Raw genomic sequence first — 17,215 nt, 5'->3', positions numbered from 1 at the left:
TCATCAAGCAGTTAGAGTAAACAAACAATCTGATTGTCTACATTGTAAAAGTGTATACACATATTCTCAGGTGTATTGTTTCTTTAAACTACTCATACAATTCACATTTGCAATTATTGAATTCCCAAATAGAAAAAAAAGACAGTATACACACTGGGGTTTGTGAATTTTTATGTTCTTAAATGTAAAGGCAGTTTACATAGGATACAAAAATACCATTTGAAATACAACTTTTGCCCTACAAAAAAAAAAAAAAAAAAAAAAAAAAAGACAATTTTTTTTTATAATTGTCCTAAAGGTAACAGGAAATGAGTGATGGATATGTCACACTGCAATGCTTATGATACAAATTATAATGGTACAAATAAATAAAATGTTAAGAACCCCCCCCCAAAATTAATTATGAGCCTTGTTGTAATTAATAGTGTGTGTGTGTGTTTTTATTTTAATACAGATACTTCTCTGCTCACCTTAACAGGGCAGGACAGTGGCAGAAAAAAAGAGAAAGAAATAGGAAAATCAAGGAAAGTGGGCAGAAATCAAATTTAGTCTCTGTTCTTGAAGTTTAGTTGACACTACCATTCAAACCTCCATGGGAGGCACAGGGGTGATGTTCTAGATGCAGGGGATTACAATCATGCACATGCCCACATAAAACCAAACACTCATTCTGTAATCGTTTAGCAAAATAACCAATCCAAACCTTGCAGCAAACTGCCTTGAAAGTGGCCCAACAAACCATCCACAATCACAGATACTAAACAGTTATTTTGCTCTTGAGCAGTAAACTGAAATTTGGAGTGGCAGCAGAGTTGATCGTGATGGGTAACTGGGTCATGGATTAGTTACTATTGATGGTCCTTCTACACAGGCATACACATGCACCCCACACAAAAGTTCCTCCCAGAAACTGTACCAGAACAAATACAGTGAATACAATAGACTATAGGGGGAAAAAACCTCTGACAAACAATGAAGAATTTGATTGACAGCAACAAACAGGACAATTTTTTTCAACTTTTTTTTTTTTTTTTTTGTTAATAAAAACTACATTAAGGTGGCATAGAAAGACTAACAATGATTTTAAAGTTATATACAAACTACATCTACTGTACAAGTTGTTTCAAAAGCTCAAATAGATGTTTACCAAGCAAGCATTCTGACATGGTAAGGCTTAAAAAAAAAAAGAAATACTCCAATACTTTACACTTATAACTTTGAAACAAGCAGGAAGACCAGTTGAACATCAGTAGCAGATTAAAAGCAGCACTGCTGTTACACAAAAGGGGATCCCACTCTTTGAGGGACAACCTGTGCAGACACATGTTTGAAAAGGAGGGGAAAACAGATTAAAAGGGCAAACCCGTGAGGGGCAGCAACAATCAGTGTTACCTGTAGAGAGCATACTGCTATCGGTTAAGTGTTAGCCTGATAGAGTTTTTAATCACACGGAGGTTGCTTGTGGTTGGGACTGGTGAAGATGCATCTGGAAGCTCTTTACTGGGTAGTCTCTGAGAACACAAAGACAGTCCGACATACAGTACTGTCAAAAAGCATTCCAATTTTGATTCGGACACCGAATTATGATAATTTTTGCATGGCCTTTACCTGTGTCCTTGATGTATCAATTGTTGGTATGGGCATAGGTTTTGTAACAGCAAGAGCCTCCTGTGTCAAATACATTTTTTTTCAGCAATTTGTTTTTGCTCAAATGTTGCGTGAGATCTTATGGTGTTGCTGATGCAAGGCAATAGTTTCAGAAAAATTATCCAAATGTGGACAGCACCTGAGCTGACGAAATAAGCATGCAAGAAAATTAAGGAAAAAAGAAAACCCTCACCACTGTTGGCCCGTCTCCCCTATCCAGGCCATTGCTAGTCAGAGGGTAAGGCTCTTTAAAAGCGGAGTCATCAGAGAATACCTGAAGCAAAAGAGAACTAAATTATACACTGCAAGGACAAAAAAAAAAAAAAAAAAAAAGGGGCACTGTTTGAATTTAAGCAGATACTTAGAGAGTCTATGATTGGATCATTATTGCAGTGATTAATAGGTTTCAGCTGGCAACAATTATTTGCCCTAACTGATGAAGTGTGTAGCTTCTCATTTCTAAAACAATGATGTCAGAAGACGTATCCCGCAGTCGTGAAAAGATGTTACCATGATTTAGAAGGGGCAAATTATTGGACTGCATCAAGCAAAGAAAACAACTAAGGAGATTGCTAAAATCACTGGAACCAATGCATTATTAAAACCTGGAAGGATAGTGGTGAACCGTCAGCTTCGCGGAAGAAATGTGGTTGAAAAAAATCTTGATTGGAGATCACTAAAATGCATGAGCTCGCATTGTAAAAAAAAAAAACAGTAGAGCGGCTATGTTTAATAGTGAAAGTAGAGAACTTACAGTATTGGGAATAAAGAGCTGTGTGGTCACCGGAAAGCCACCTGTTAGTGAGGCTAATTGGAAAAAACAGCTTCAATTTGCTAGGGAGCATAAAGATTGGACTGTGGAGCAAATGTAAAAAGGTCATGTGGTCTGATGAGTCCAGATTTACACTATTCCAAAGCGATGGGCATGTCAGGGTAAGAAGGCAAGTGCATGAAGTGATGCACCCGGTTTGACTCTCCCATCATCAATACAAGATGCCAAAAATAAAATGCAATACTGGATGGAAATAAATGTTGTGACTGCATAAGGTTGTTGAAACAATGCCACAAAGAATGCGTGCCATAATTAAAGCTAAAGGCGGTCCAACAAAATATTAGTATATGCAACAGTATACTAGAAGGCAGTATACATGCAAGGCTTTTTTCCATCAGAAAATAAAAATTCTGTCATTATTTACTTAAACAAATGCCATTCCAAACCCATATGACTTTCTTCTGTCAAACACAAAATAAGTCACTATTCACTTTCCTTGTATGGAAAAGTGAATGGAGGCCAAGGTCATCTGCCACTAACATCCTGCCTAACATATTTTTTTTGTATTCAGTGAAAGACGGGTTTAGAACAACATGAATGTGGACAAATTATAAAGAAATGCAGATCACCTGTAATGGATATTTTCTGCCTGTTAATGTTATTGAAAAACTCATCACCTCAGTATCTTTGTGTTTCTTAGGTGGCTCCTCCAGAGATGGAGAGTGAGGTCTCTTTGGTGCAGTTCCATTAATGCTGTTGGGCAGTTCGGTGGAGCTAAAGGAGGATGAGGTCATGCGTGGTATCACACTGCGACCCACCACTGTGGGAATGGTGTTGCCAGCGGGGGGTGCTGTAGGTTTGGCGACTGGAGTGGCCATGGGCTCTGAAAAGAGAAAAAAGTACCAGATGAGCAGAAAGAGTTGCAAATCAAAATGAATGGTTTACAAAACTGCTAACAAATGTGATTCCCCAGTAAATGGCCCTTACTAAAGATTATAAAATATGTGAATGCATTAAGTCCATAATGAAAGATATCGGCTTCGTTCGAAAGCTGGAAAATGCTGCCTGCGAACGCTGTATATGGTGGTAATATGAAAATACGGTGCCTTTCTAACTGTTCTGAGACCAGTACATTCATACAAAAACGATGTTGGTAAAGCCATTAACTGATTATGCAGCTGCAATAGCTTTCAGATGCAGCCAATTGTTGGAACTTACTGGAGCCGATGACTGGAATGGACATTCCCTGTTCTGGTTTAGGAGGAGACAGTTCTGATGCTGGGGAGCTGTCCACGAATTCAAGGACTGAATTATTGGGTGGGCTAACACTACTGTTAAAAAAAATAAATAAAAAATAATACATTAATGTTCATAATATACAATTCCATTTAAGTCAGCTAACCAACGTATTCAGCTGCTTATACAGTCTGTCACACATAACTAGTCAACTAATGACAGTTCAAAGAGTCATTTTAAATAAATAACATATTTAAAAGCATTTGATATCACTCCTAGCTTCACAACACGTATGTGGTTTTGAAAAAGATGACATTTGTCCTTGACCACAAATCCAATCATGACAACATGTGTGGAACTGATGACCATCCTAATTTGCCCACTGAACTAATAAAGACAAGTCATTTAAAATTTTCTTTTCCACTTTGCTGTTCTCTTCCTCAGTCATTTCTGGATAATGTGACCAATGCTTTACAAGTTTACTAGCAGTCAAGAGTCATGAAGTAATTTGAAAAGACAATTTTAGCCTCTAGGACATCTAGTATTACAACAAATTAGTGGACAACAAATATTACTTGTAGAGATCCACCGGAAAGCAAAATCACAACATACGCTACCTGTCTTCAGGTGTGGAAATTTGCTGGCATGGTTTGCTGACTGGTGTAGGGGAGCTGAACGGGGTGCCCGTGTCTGTGTCCCTGGAGCTGTCCAGCTGACTGCTGTCTAGTGAGCAGCACTTTGACCCACCACCATTTGAACTCCGGTTAATATCTCCCAAACTCTGCTCAGAAGAGAGACAGGATACAGTTGAATTTTCTTTAGGAGGACAATAGCATTGTGCAGTACTATAAAAACACTAGAGGATGTGTTTTTACCTTCTTTTTCCTCTGTACAAGTTCAGGAGGCAAGTAATGGTGCAACTGTTTTTTCTTCACGTGTGTGGCCTCAATGGTCATGCCATCCTTCAGCATGTTGATGTTGCTTGCCTGCCTATAAACTAAAATGTAACACTGCTTTCAGAGATTTCAATAGACCCAGAGTTTCCAAATTGCCAAAACTAAATATAAAATCCCCAAAACAACATATAAAAAACTACTGGGTTTAAAACAGAAAACACTCTGACAAAAAAAGAACAGAGAGGCTTAGCAGCTTACCAGTGTCTGTGAAGGACTGGATGTCATACGTCAAGTCAATATTCACACAGTCAGAATTGTCAAGTTTTTTGAAGTTGATTCCAATAAACCACATGGACACAAATTCATTCCTGTGAAAATAGAGGTGTACAAATTTATATAAACTAATTTTTGGGTCAATTAAGCAGTATGGTTTTTAAGTCCTTGCTCTGACCACAGTATGCAAAGCAAGCATCTCATCTGTATTGAAAATGCATGCATGCATGTATAATATATATATAAACTAATTGTACATCATGAATACCAATACTATGCTTTAAAATAATTTGCACCATGACAAAATTCTGGTCATGCCCACCACTATTTGCCACTTACTCGTTGTGGTTCTCTTTTGACCCAGGAAAAGACTGTGGGTTCACATGGGCAAGGGTGATGTACTCATTGCGCTCCAAATTTCCAACTAAAACTCTTATCTTTGATTCCACAAGTCCAATCCTGTGGAATACAGAAAACAATTATATGAAGAGTCTGTAGTTCCATAGTCAAAACATAAAGGGATAGTTCACCAAAAATGAAAATTCTCTTATGATTTACTTACCCTCCTTGCATCCCAGATGTGTACGACATTTTTTTCCTTCAAATCACATATGAAGACTTTAAAATGAATATCTCAGCTCTGTAGGTCCATAAAATGCAAGTGAATGGGTGCTAACATTTTGAAGCTCCAAAATCCACATAAAGGGAGCATAAAAGTAATCAATATGACTCCAGAGTTTAAATCCATGTGTTCAGAAATGATATGATAAATGTGGATGATAAACAGATCAATATTTAAGTCATTGTTTTTTATCATAAATTGTCCTCCCTGCCCAGTAGGGGGCAATATGCACAAATAATGTAAATCACCAAAAACACAAGAAGAATGTGAAAGTTAAAGTGAATTGGAGATTGATTATGCTGCCCTTATATGGATTTGAGCTTAAACATTTTGGCACCCATTCACTTGCATTGTAAGGACCTACAGAGCTGCAATATTTTCTAAAAATCTTAACTTGTGTTCAGCAGATGAAAGAAAGTCATACACATCTGGGATGGCATGAGGGTGAGTAAAAGATGATTATAAAATTATAATTTTTGTCAGGGGACTGATTTTAGAGTGCAGACAGTGAACGTGCTGGTTTTGATGATCTGGAAGTCTTTGCTCATTGTCTTTTTAAAATAATCCTCTCACAAAACAAATAAAGCAATAAATGGTTCTTACCATTCTAGGTGGTTTTCCTCAGTGGATGCACTTGCAGTGAGGACAATGTAATGCCTGCAACAAGCAAACCAACATTAAATACTACATTCTCTAGAATGGATCTTTGACTTGACATTGAAAGTAGATGGTCACTCACTTGTACTTCTGGAAAAAGTAGGGTGGTTCAAACAACTTGGACCAATCAGCCTTACCCAGAAGAATTTCATCTGTAACAGTGAGACCTTAAACCAGAAATATTGAAAACATTAGTTATGAAGCAGTGAGTGAAATGTCAATCTATCCTGCATAAATCTCAATTACATACCATTCTTGAACTCTTCATTCATGATGGTGCGTGTTGAAGTCGACACATTGTAGGTCGAGTTCTGTTGTGGGTATGCAGGAGTGATGATTGGCATCAGGTGGTACCTGTCTGATGGATTCACCTGAGGGTACAACAACAGAGGGTGTGATGGAAACAGATGCCTTTGCAAATTTATTTCAATACAACAAACACTGCTTCATCAGGTCAAATAAAGCACAAGGACACTAACCCGTGGGTCCCAGACTGGTAGATTCAAATTGCTGTCCTCAGGCTGTTTCAGAAGCACAGGGTTTGGCCATTCCCTGATGAAGTAAAATTATAAAAAAATAATAATTATAAATAAAAAAAGCATTTGGAAAGGAACAAATAAAAAAGGGAAATGGATATATAAAAACACCACAGCAAAGGACATTCCATAAGAACATGGTAGAGCTTACACATAAACATATAATAAATGGTGTTTCAGTTCCACTACACTGAATTGATTTGCTGTGATCTCACCATTTAGAGAAGACCAGGAAGAACTTGTGCACTAGTGTGGCAGCGACAGCATTTGGGTACAGCTGACATGTTCTGGCCACCAGCATAGCCCAGGAAACTCCACCCAGAAAGCCTAGCATGTTGGAATAGATTCCACGGCCTAAAAAGTATAGACACGTCAGTGACCAGTATTGAAAATGTTAAATGTTTATAGAACATCTTAATATAAATGTGCCAGCAAAGCTATGATTTGGAACATATCTACATAAGTTTCAAATGAGACAGAAAAAAAAGAAAAGAAATGAGCCAATGTGAATTTTCTTGATAATAAATATGATCATGCCTAGTAACACGTGCATGTACAATGGCTAGAAATAGCATTTAAGCTTAGAAATAAATCTTGTGTAAATTGTCAGCTTTATGCCATTTCTTCTGCTCCAAATTTACTTACATTTATGCATTTGGCAGACGCTTTTATCCAAAGTGACTTACAGTGCACTTATTACAGGGACAATCCCCCCGGAGCAACCTGGAGTTAAGTGCCTTTCTCAAAGACACAATGGTGGTGACTGTGGGGATCAAACCAGTGACCTTCTGATTTACAGTCATGTGCTTCAGCCCACTACACCAAACTTACTTCTCTGTCTGCTCATATGAAATGTAATACACCATAAGAAAGTGTTTCACTGCTGATCAAATGCACTCGCATCTTTTATATTTATAAATATTTTCCATCTGAAAGGACCAAATATTAATTTAAACAAATGACAATAAAATGCAAAGTAATCTCTTCAGTAATCAAAATACATTTTGAAATGTAACTATTCTAAATACCAATGATTTAAATTGTAACTGTAGTGGAATACACTTACTTATATTTTGTATTTTAAATACGTATTCCCGTTACATGTAACCCTGCCTATAATGTATGACTATTTTGAGATTATTCCAATAATAGCAAGGAAAGTACTTTACTTGAGAATGCATCTTCCTGCTTTTCCTCTCAAAAATCTGTACACATTTTCTGTACAGCCAGAAAAACAAAACATCTCTCTCTCTCTCTCTCTCTCTCTCTCTCTCTCTCTCTCTCTCTCTCTCTCTCTCTCTCTCTCTCTCTCTCTCTCTCTCTCTCTCTCTCTCTCTCTCTCTCTCTCTCTCTCTCTCTCTCTCTCTCTCTCTCTCTCTCTCTCTCTCTCTCTCTCTCTCTCTCTCTCTCTCTCTCTCTCCTCAAGGATTAAACTTCTAAATGATTATCTTAGTATGATATGACTTTAGTTAAACGGTAGGTCATATATGAGAATAAGGCAAGGCATTTTAAAAGATGTGCATCCAAAAAGGTGCAACATGAACGCTTTACACCAAAGCTTCTCGAATTGCTTAGCTTCAATACCCATATTTCACACTGGACATCAAGAGAAAACCCAACAGTATCAAAATTAGTTATACAAAAGGTAAACAAAAGAGTCCTGAAAACCTAAAAATGAAGTTCATTAATATACCAACGATTAACTACATAGGCCCAACAATTTATTTTACTTATTAACATGACATTAGCAAAAAAATTAAATACTAATTTTAAATTTGCTGTCACGAATGCATTTGCTAGTCTAGAAGTTAACACACATAATCTGACAAATTAAGAGTTGTGGTGCTCGTGAAGACATTGTGCAAATTTCACAATTCCTGTTCCCCCCACATTTCCTTTTCTCTTTATCAACAAAAAGCAGTAAAAGGTCAAAATAGGTAAATTAAAAAAAAAAAAAAAAGTTTAATTAGCCTTACGTTTGGCCCACAACTTAATTGCTCTCAATGTCAATCTGAAATTTTCCTTATTCGGCACCAAATACAGAATCTCATCAGTGACACGGCAACCTGTAGAAAACAAAACAAGGCAATCTATGAAAGAACCAAACAAAAGTAGGTTACATTGAAAATGTTTTGAGTATGACAATAGATGTTATATTTAATCACAGATAAGAACCATGGAGGGTATTACCGTTTAGACTGCGAATACATCTAATGTCCAGGTTTCTGAGGAGAGAGTCTCCTCTTAGGTCAAGGTTATCTGGAATGGACTGCAGAGCGAGCCTTGCAAACAGCAGATCAATCTGTGTAGAAAAAACAATTTAGACAACGTTCACATGGACATCGACTTCGAACAAGTGGAAGTCATTCATTTTCAATGAGAGCTGGCAATTTCTGGCAACATGAGTGACAGCAACTACTGGCAACGCAATGCATAAGCTACTGATAAGAAATTGTCAGCATTCTGAGAGAGTTTGATTTATGTCCTGACTGCGTATTATGCACTGCTGTAATATATATACAAAGAAATTCCTCTGCGGAATGTAAATTTTTAGCAACAAAATGCTGATTCTTTCTCAAAATAGAATGACATATTTCTACGATGCAATCATCTGCTTTTGATCACAACTTTAAAAGCTATGGCCACAGAGCCCACCAATTACATTAGGAGTATTAAGGATTAAAAATGCCCTGTTGCTAAGCTAACAACAGTACATCGACCTGGTGACCTCCAGTGATAAAAGAAAAATCACTGTCAGTGTGAACAGCGCTTGAGCATTAGAATTTCAACCAGATGACACGTGACATCATAACTCAACAACTGCTTTACCTCAATGCCATCAAACTTGAATTTGATCACTGGTACAAATGCATCTTCCACAGCCTGAAATGGAATTATAAACAGGATCACTCTTCAAATCACTCTTAAAAGATAACAGGAACTTGAGATAAAAGTGTAATCAGACCCTTTCCCACCTACGGTCCTGGTACTATTCCCTTAGTAACTTTCTAGAGGAGAACTCTTACGAGCAACGGAACACCCTTTTGCATTCACAAAAGGAACCACTGTAGTGACATCACCAAGTATCAATAACTTTTTGACATTATTTGCACACACGTTTCAATAGCAACAGCAAAATCGGCGACGGAGGACGCCGGGATTGGAGCTACAATTTTGTTTAAAGCGGTTTTATACTAACTTTGGCTGCATCAGAAAACATAGGCAGCTGCCTACGTAGGCAGTATATTTTTTTATTTCATCCTACCTTCACCCATCCTTAAACAGCCTCCGAAAGCAGCGTTTTCGGACACAGCCCGTGTCTTCAGGTTACAGTTAAACTGGGTTAGTGAACTGCACTTGCAGTGCTTAGTGCTGCCCGCAGTCGGAAAGAAGAGACGGCAAAAGCACCGTTTAACCACACAGCACACGTCGGACTCAGCGGACAACATGTTGACAATAATAAACCTTCAACGCGATCTTTTACAATAAAGGTATTTATGATTCAACAAATTACTGTACTGAAATTTACTCATTGCCTAAAAAAAACAAAAAAAAAAAGGATTAATGTAAATTAGACGCACAGTATCAGGCATGTAAAACTTATTTAAATAAACTAGACTTAATGACGGTTTAGTGTATAAAGTCCAATTGCCCACTCAACATCTGATTATTTGTATTCGACATCCCAGGAAAAGGTTGATGTAGTAATCCATAATTCACTTTATTTTCTTTATACTTTGTTTTATGTTAAGGAAACTCTCAGTAGCAGTCTAGCAGCTAGTGGTTTACTATTGGTGGCTATGGAGCTCCTCTCCTTTCTCAATGCAAGGTTTTGTCCAATCATAGGCTGCAGCACCTCCCACAGTACCTATATGCCCAAAAAGTATCTACCCCAGAGTAGGAGCTAAAAATGTCCCCTAAAACAGCTTCGAGGAACTATATCTCCTTGGGTGCGAATGCGACGAAAAGCACTAGTCCTGGGGGAAATGTACCTACTACGGGCTTTAGTACCACCAGTGGGAAAGGCCCTATTATGAGGACTTGTAAATGTATTTACCCGTAGATCCTTAATCTCATCATGCTGTTTAAGTTTTTCAAAGAAGGATGAAAAAAAGTCAATCCTTTCAACGTGACGTGGGGCAACACATAAAGCATCTATATCAGCACCTGAAGAAAATAACAACATTTTGATAAGCAAAGGGTACATATCCTTCAGTTTGTAGTGCCTGATCATTAAAAGTAATTCTATTGCAAGTTCAACTAATGTACCTTTTGTGTGCACTCCCAACCTGTATGACCCAAAAGTAAAGATTTTGCCACCAACATTCGCCCCTGCTGATGGCGGAATATTCTGTGAGAGAATAGGAATCGATTAAAAAAAAAAAAGCATTCTATTGTGTAACATGGTGATCTGGCAAAGAGTGCTTAGATTTGGGATTACTCTTTACCTTTGATTCACTGATCTCTGCAATCCACTCCTTCACAAAAGTATTCAGCTTTCCAAGAACTGCAAGCCTACAAAAGACACAATTGGCACCGTTAGTGATCATAAACATATTGGACACACTGCAAAAACTATTGTAAATATTGACCACATACACGTTGGTATGGCTATCCATATGAGGACTCTCCATAGACAATGATTTTTAGTGTTCAAACTATAGATTCTATCCCATGTTTTTTTTATAATTACATTCAAAAAAAGATGATTGAATTATGGAGACACTATGATTGTCCTCAAACCACATTTATATCATAGTAATTATCAGTTTGTAACCAAAAATGTTTTCCTCGTAAACCTCCCAAACACACACTAAAATTACATAGTGTACATGTATTACATACATTATTTTAACTTAAAACTTTCTCCACTAGGAGCTTTAGACGCTTGTTAAATTTCTATACCAATTTGCACATGCTTGCATAGGGCCCACTACACTAAGCTAATCTTCAGATAAAGTGTCAAACTACACCCCCTGTGGTTACTCCAATAAAAACGTAATATTTGTATGATCCTTCAGATGTCTTGCCCTATAATCAGGGTTGGGAGGATTACTTTTGAAATGTATTCCACTACAAGTTACAGAATACATGCTTTAAAATGTAATTTGTAACATATTTCATTTGATTACTCAAGGTCAGTAATATATTCTAAATACTTTGGATTACTTCTTGAGCACAGGTAGAATTTTTCATATATGAGAATAAGGCAAGGCATTTTAAAAGCTGTGCATCCAAAAAGGTGCAACATGAATGCTTTACACCAAAGCTTCTCGAATTGCTTAGCTTCAATACCCATATTTCACACTGGACATCAAGAGAAAACCCAACAGTATCAAAATTAGTTATACAAAAGGTAAACAAAAGAGTCCTGAAAACCTAAACAAATTTTACTTATTAACATAACATTAGCAAAAAAAAAAAAATGCATTTGCAAAATCATCAATTGTCCTATTCAGCATAACACATGGAACAAACACTGGGTCAAACACTGTATTAGGCTGCTGAATATGAAAAAATGCACAGCCAATGTCAGCTAGCTTCTACCTAATGACGAATGCATGAGTCAAAACACTGTAGCATTTAATTGGATGCTTGTACTTGGACATCAAAAACATAGATTTTTCAAATCCTTTTGAAAGTTAATGAGCCTATTTATGTTGCCGTCCAAACTATGCCTGATACCCACAGTTAGTTGCATTTTATTGAGGGGCGGTCAAACTATACCTCGCACTACATTCACTCCCATTCAAACACATCTGAACAAGGGAGAACGGAAAAGCAAACTCATACGAAGAAATTTCATACTAGTCTGCGTATCGAACGTTCAAGTTTGGTAAACTCTGGACGGGTGACCAATTAGAAGATTGTAACATCATATGCTGACCTCTTGGCTCCTTTCTGATTTCTTCTATTTTTGTGTATTTTTCAAACTAAATCACTTTAGATCTTCAGTTGAGATCTAACAAAGCAAAGGCAACCTGAGTAAACACAAAATACATTTTCCATATATATATATATATATATTATATAAAACATTCAGTAAATGTCAATGAGGTATTTTCAAAAGATGATTTTGTCCTCTTCATTGCTAGTAAGCACGTTTAATACAACCTTTTAAGTCAGGGCACAAGCTGAATAATCGGTTAAGAGCTAATGATTAATAGTTGCAATAGTCGATGAATTGACGAATAATCGTTAGATTAATCGGTTATCAAAATAATTGTTAGTTGCAGCCTTAAAAGGGGGCAAATACATTTTCATAAAGGCCCAGTTGGTATTGGATAACTTATCAATAAATAACATTATATACATTGTATTATACATTACATAAGTACACACAAAAACAGAAAAAATCAGGATGGGGCAAATACTTTTTAAAAGCACTTTAAAGCTGCATATGTTATTGTTGCAGGAAAGTGAGTAGACAATATATTTTAACATTTTTAATATAATATTTATTATTTGTGATGTTTTATTTACACCACAAGCCCTCCCACGAGACATCATATCCTCTTCCATTGCGTTGCCTGAAAAAATGTCATATGCTTAAAGCCTAGCGTGACAACCCATTTAGGCTATTTGCAGTTTGTATTGCTTTCACCCTGCTGCCCTTAAAATAGACTCTGTAAAATACAGAAAAGAGTATTCTGGAAGCTTGCACATTAGTAGGGTTAAAGAATATTTTCATGGTCAGTGTTGGTTCCATATTTGCTGATTGTTAATGGCCAAGTCAAAGTGACAATATCAGCTGTATCAGGAGGGTGAGGAAGACTACATATTTGCCTTTTCCAGATCCCAGTAGCCTTGAAATTGGCATGATTGTTGCTGTATGCCCAAAACTTCACATAACAGTAGGGCTTGGTGATATGTCTTAAATTACATCTCTATGTAATTTATTGACGATGTCTATGTACAGCCTATAGACTATATTCGATATATATCTTGATAATTATGCATTTACTCTAAAATAGCTCGTGTTTTTTTATTTATCAGTGTTACCATTATTTCATCCAAACAGCCATTATAGCAAAGTAGATTAAATATTTTAAAGACATTAAATACAAATTTAAGAATGATTTTTTCATCAAATAAACACAAGGGCGAGTGAAATTCAATAATTTTCATTGATATGCACTTTATATTTATTACACAGTTATACATAATAGCTTAATAAAAAGCATTATTTACCTTCAAATGTTTTTACTGTGCAAAAACTGACTTATTTTTGTCACACTAATACTGTGAATACTGCATAATACAAAATTATTACTGGGGCAGGTCAGGTTGATTATTATAATATAATGCGGAATAATCATTATTATTATTCTGATTATTAGATTTATGTTATACAAAAGTAATGCATTTATATCCTGTTTACTTTACCTCCAACTGGGGCTTTTATTTTGACACCGAAAGATCCGTTATATTTACTTCAACTTCACGAGGAGCTTATATTGTGACACAGAAAAGTCAATGTGCATTTGGTAGTTTACAATGTTCCACATTTCTTGAAACTCCGTAATCTCCTTTCTGTTATTATTTGCCACATTTGCATAATAACTTGAAGCAGTTACTAATGTTTATAATTGCACAAATGCTTAAACCTGCATTACTTTAATTTCACAATGCACATGAACTGATCTGAGAGCGCCGCTATGCATGTGCAGACATCACTGGTTTGTTCAGAATAACACAAACCATGTTTATCTGTCTTTAAATCACAGCCTTTTTTGGATTAATATTCACATATCACCAACTTGCCATGTTGATGTTATTTTGATTAATTGTGCAGCCCTGAAGCATCGTGAAATGAGTCTACTGATGCGCTCTTTATGAAACTTAATGGCCAAATGAAAGCATATTAAAATCACCGCAATGTTCATGATATTGGTCAATTTGACATCGTCAGCAAAATTATCTCGATTATATAATTAATTTTTGATATATCACCCAGCCAAAGTAAAACAAACTGGCACAGCAGACTGATAGCAGAATAGAATAATAGTATATAACTAGTAAGAAACCTGTTGCATACAGGTCGCTCCAGATATCCAGATTTACTGACGTAAAGTTGTTTTCAAAGGTCTATGTTAAAATTTTCAACAAAGATACTAGACTGAATCAGGAAGGGTGGATGTGACAGTCTGCAGTAAACAAAATACATGGTTGGCATCTCTGCCCCTCTGGAATCTAGTAACTAAATCAACAAAGTCACAAAAACCTGCTCACCTGTGACTGAGCTCATCTTCACCCTCAAAAACTCCAAATGGTTTCATAGCTTCTGTGAGCTTCTGTGTGTAGATGTGATCTATCTCTCTGGGATAGGCCAGACTGATAGAAGATGTGATGCCATAATGTTTCCGAGGCTGCTGCCCGCCAAGAGCACTGTTACCAGTTCTGCAAATAAAGAAGAGCATGGAACAGGTCATGCAACTTTACTGTTACCCCAAGTATCATTCTACAATGTAAACACACTAAAGACAAAGATAAACAACAATTTTCACTTAACTAAATAAAAATGTATATATTAAACTTTAATAATTAAGGCTTTGCCTTTGCAGGAACGATGGATGCTTTAAACATAACATCTTACAGGATAAATATTGACAGGGTTCAACAGCGCAGAAAAGAACAAAACGTGCCTCAAAGTTTACAATGCGTTTCTCGGTGACCGTTTGTCATGTGTAGTCCAGTAAATTTTGTTTTATGAGGTTTTGCTGGACACGCGGCAGTACCCTAAACCATGTGTTTATCAGGGAGTCAAAACACATTAATATCTGCAGTGAGATGTAACTAACGAAACACACCTATATAACTATTATTGGCTGTATAGAAATAAAATATATGTCACTGATCACGTAACATAAGTATGTGTAAAATGATAGGTAGTTGGTTTCTTAAAACGTAAACAAACATTGAATCACGTCGTTCACATCCTCCAGCATTAACAACTTTTTCGGTAAACAAAGGAACGACTGCTTAACCACTTGCACCAAAACAGATTTTAAAACGTATCATGCACTAAAACACATGGGCATTTGGAATGTGCGAACAAATGGTTGACTTAAAAACATTTATTTAGGCCGCGTACCTGCTACATTCCAAATTCTCTAACCCGTTAGCCAAATAAACAAGCTAAACTAGCCTAGCATTATCCCTCAACAATACCCCAATAATATCACGATGGGTGCACGGAACACTTACGTTGACATCTCTTTCATGACCTTGCGTAGAAATGTCCAACTATTTTCAGAACAAACACGCAGAAAACATATAAACTCAGCCAGCAGCAGCCCCGTCTCAATTTATAACAATAGTTGTTGCTCCAATATGGCGCCCAGCGGACAGACATTTCCCGAGATGCTTTGCTCCGTGACGCCAGCACATAAATGTTTTTCAAACTGAGCAGATTGTGAGTCTAATAGTAGGCTACCAAAGGAGAGCTGATGCGTGTCTTTTTCCATGTTAAAGAGACACAGATACAGAGTCGACCATAAGTAAACTAGCTGTAAGTTGATCCCACCTAAAATGGTAAACAATGTGGCTCTGTGGCACTATCATAACATTGCTCTGTTTGTTTGAGCGACCTCAATTTCTTTTATGCTATTGTGATTTTTTAATTATTAATTAATTGATGTTTTTGCCTTTTGTTACTTTTTACTTAATTAATGAATAACACTTTTATCAATGGAGAAGGTAGGCCTGTTAATGTATTAAAATATGCTTAATAGCCTAATTAGACATAACTTGATTAAATTATTTTGTATCCGTAAGTATTTTCCAAAATATGCTAAAGACGAAAATATAAATGTTGGTATAAGTTGCACTATACAGGAAAAAACTAACAAACAAAAAAACACCTTGGGTTAGGTTACATTCGCTGGTTCAAAAATGTATTTGTGGATAAGAAATGCATTGAGTTGAACAGAAAAATTAACAACTGTAAGAAGATTAAAAAAAAATTCTAAACATTCTTTTTATGAATGGACTACAGGGAGATGTAGTCTATAATAATAATTAAAAAAAAGTAATATAATACTGTTGTTACGAATTATTGAGCCAATATCAGTAAAGTATTATAATGCCTGACTTTATGCAAACAAACACAAAAAGACAGTAAGTAGACTGCTGATTATGCCTTATAATTGTAATTGATACATCAAACATTCAGCATAATGTTGATGCATTTTACACCCCTACATACTTTTATAAAGCTTAAAAAAGTCATTTATTTTGGGTGTGCAAGCTTTCATTTTGAGTGGCATTTGTACATCCTGGAACATTGCACTGTCGGAGGGGCACCTCAGCAAAAGGGCAGGGCCTCAAGCTCCTAGAGCCACCCCCTCTGCACATGCCTGCTCAAGAATACTAGCAAACATTTGCTATTTGTTTAACCTGCAATTCCTGGTAAAAAAGAAGGATTCATATAGCCTATATGCTGTACAGGGGAATGCTTTTATTTTATTAAGAAAATACGAAGAAGCACACATAGCACAAAATTAAATATTTTTGTATTGATCATGTATTAGCTATATGTTTCACATAGTGCAAGTATACAGCTACAAATGTGCAT

At 36.4% G+C, this 17,215-nt stretch overlaps 1 protein-coding gene across 3 annotated transcripts; it reads right to left on the bottom strand.

The window, feature by feature from the left end:
* Positions 1 to 143: 143 nt before the first annotated feature.
* LOC127617930 (poly(A) polymerase gamma-like) lies at positions 144 to 15,988 on the bottom strand. 3 transcript variants are annotated; one of them, XM_052090105.1, is made up of 23 exons: positions 15,847 to 15,988; positions 14,872 to 15,039; positions 11,088 to 11,154; positions 10,909 to 10,990; positions 10,697 to 10,806; positions 9,469 to 9,522; positions 8,830 to 8,941; positions 8,616 to 8,705; positions 6,855 to 6,993; positions 6,583 to 6,655; positions 6,354 to 6,474; positions 6,186 to 6,270; positions 6,050 to 6,103; positions 5,164 to 5,283; positions 4,810 to 4,919; positions 4,531 to 4,652; positions 4,273 to 4,436; positions 3,638 to 3,750; positions 3,097 to 3,302; positions 1,841 to 1,921; positions 1,609 to 1,668; positions 1,393 to 1,511; positions 144 to 1,311 (listed from the first exon to the last, which is right to left on the bottom strand). In XM_052090105.1, exons 1-22 carry the CDS (start codon positions 15,861 to 15,863, stop codon positions 1,410 to 1,412), a joined length of 2,250 nt encoding a protein of 749 aa, XP_051946065.1. In that variant the 5' UTR covers positions 15,864 to 15,988; the 3' UTR covers positions 144 to 1,311; positions 1,393 to 1,409. The 3 variants fall into 3 exon arrangements, with proteins under 3 accessions (XP_051946065.1, XP_051946064.1, XP_051946066.1); XM_052090104.1 differs by having other exon boundaries at positions 144 to 1,511; XM_052090106.1 differs by lacking the exons at positions 1,393 to 1,511; positions 1,609 to 1,668.
* Positions 15,989 to 17,215: the final 1,227 nt, after the last annotated feature.

Source organism: Xyrauchen texanus, chromosome 24, assembly GCF_025860055.1.
Source record: "Xyrauchen texanus isolate HMW12.3.18 chromosome 24, RBS_HiC_50CHRs, whole genome shotgun sequence".
In the NCBI taxonomy this organism is placed as follows: domain Eukaryota; kingdom Metazoa; phylum Chordata; class Actinopteri; order Cypriniformes; family Catostomidae; genus Xyrauchen; species Xyrauchen texanus.
Note: the sequence above shows the minus strand (reverse complement) of the source record. Positions and strands in the feature narration are given on the sequence as shown.

Coding starts and splice junctions, on each gene's coding strand:
- LOC127617930 (XM_052090104.1), bottom strand. Junction 8,706..8,829: donor ATGTATTCGCAGTCTAAACG/GTAATACCCTCC, acceptor TGTTTTCTACAG/GTTGCCGTGTCACTGATGAG. Junction 6,104..6,185: donor TACTTTTTCCAGAAGTACAA/GTGAGTGACCAT, acceptor TGCTTGTTGCAG/GCATTACATTGTCCTCACTG.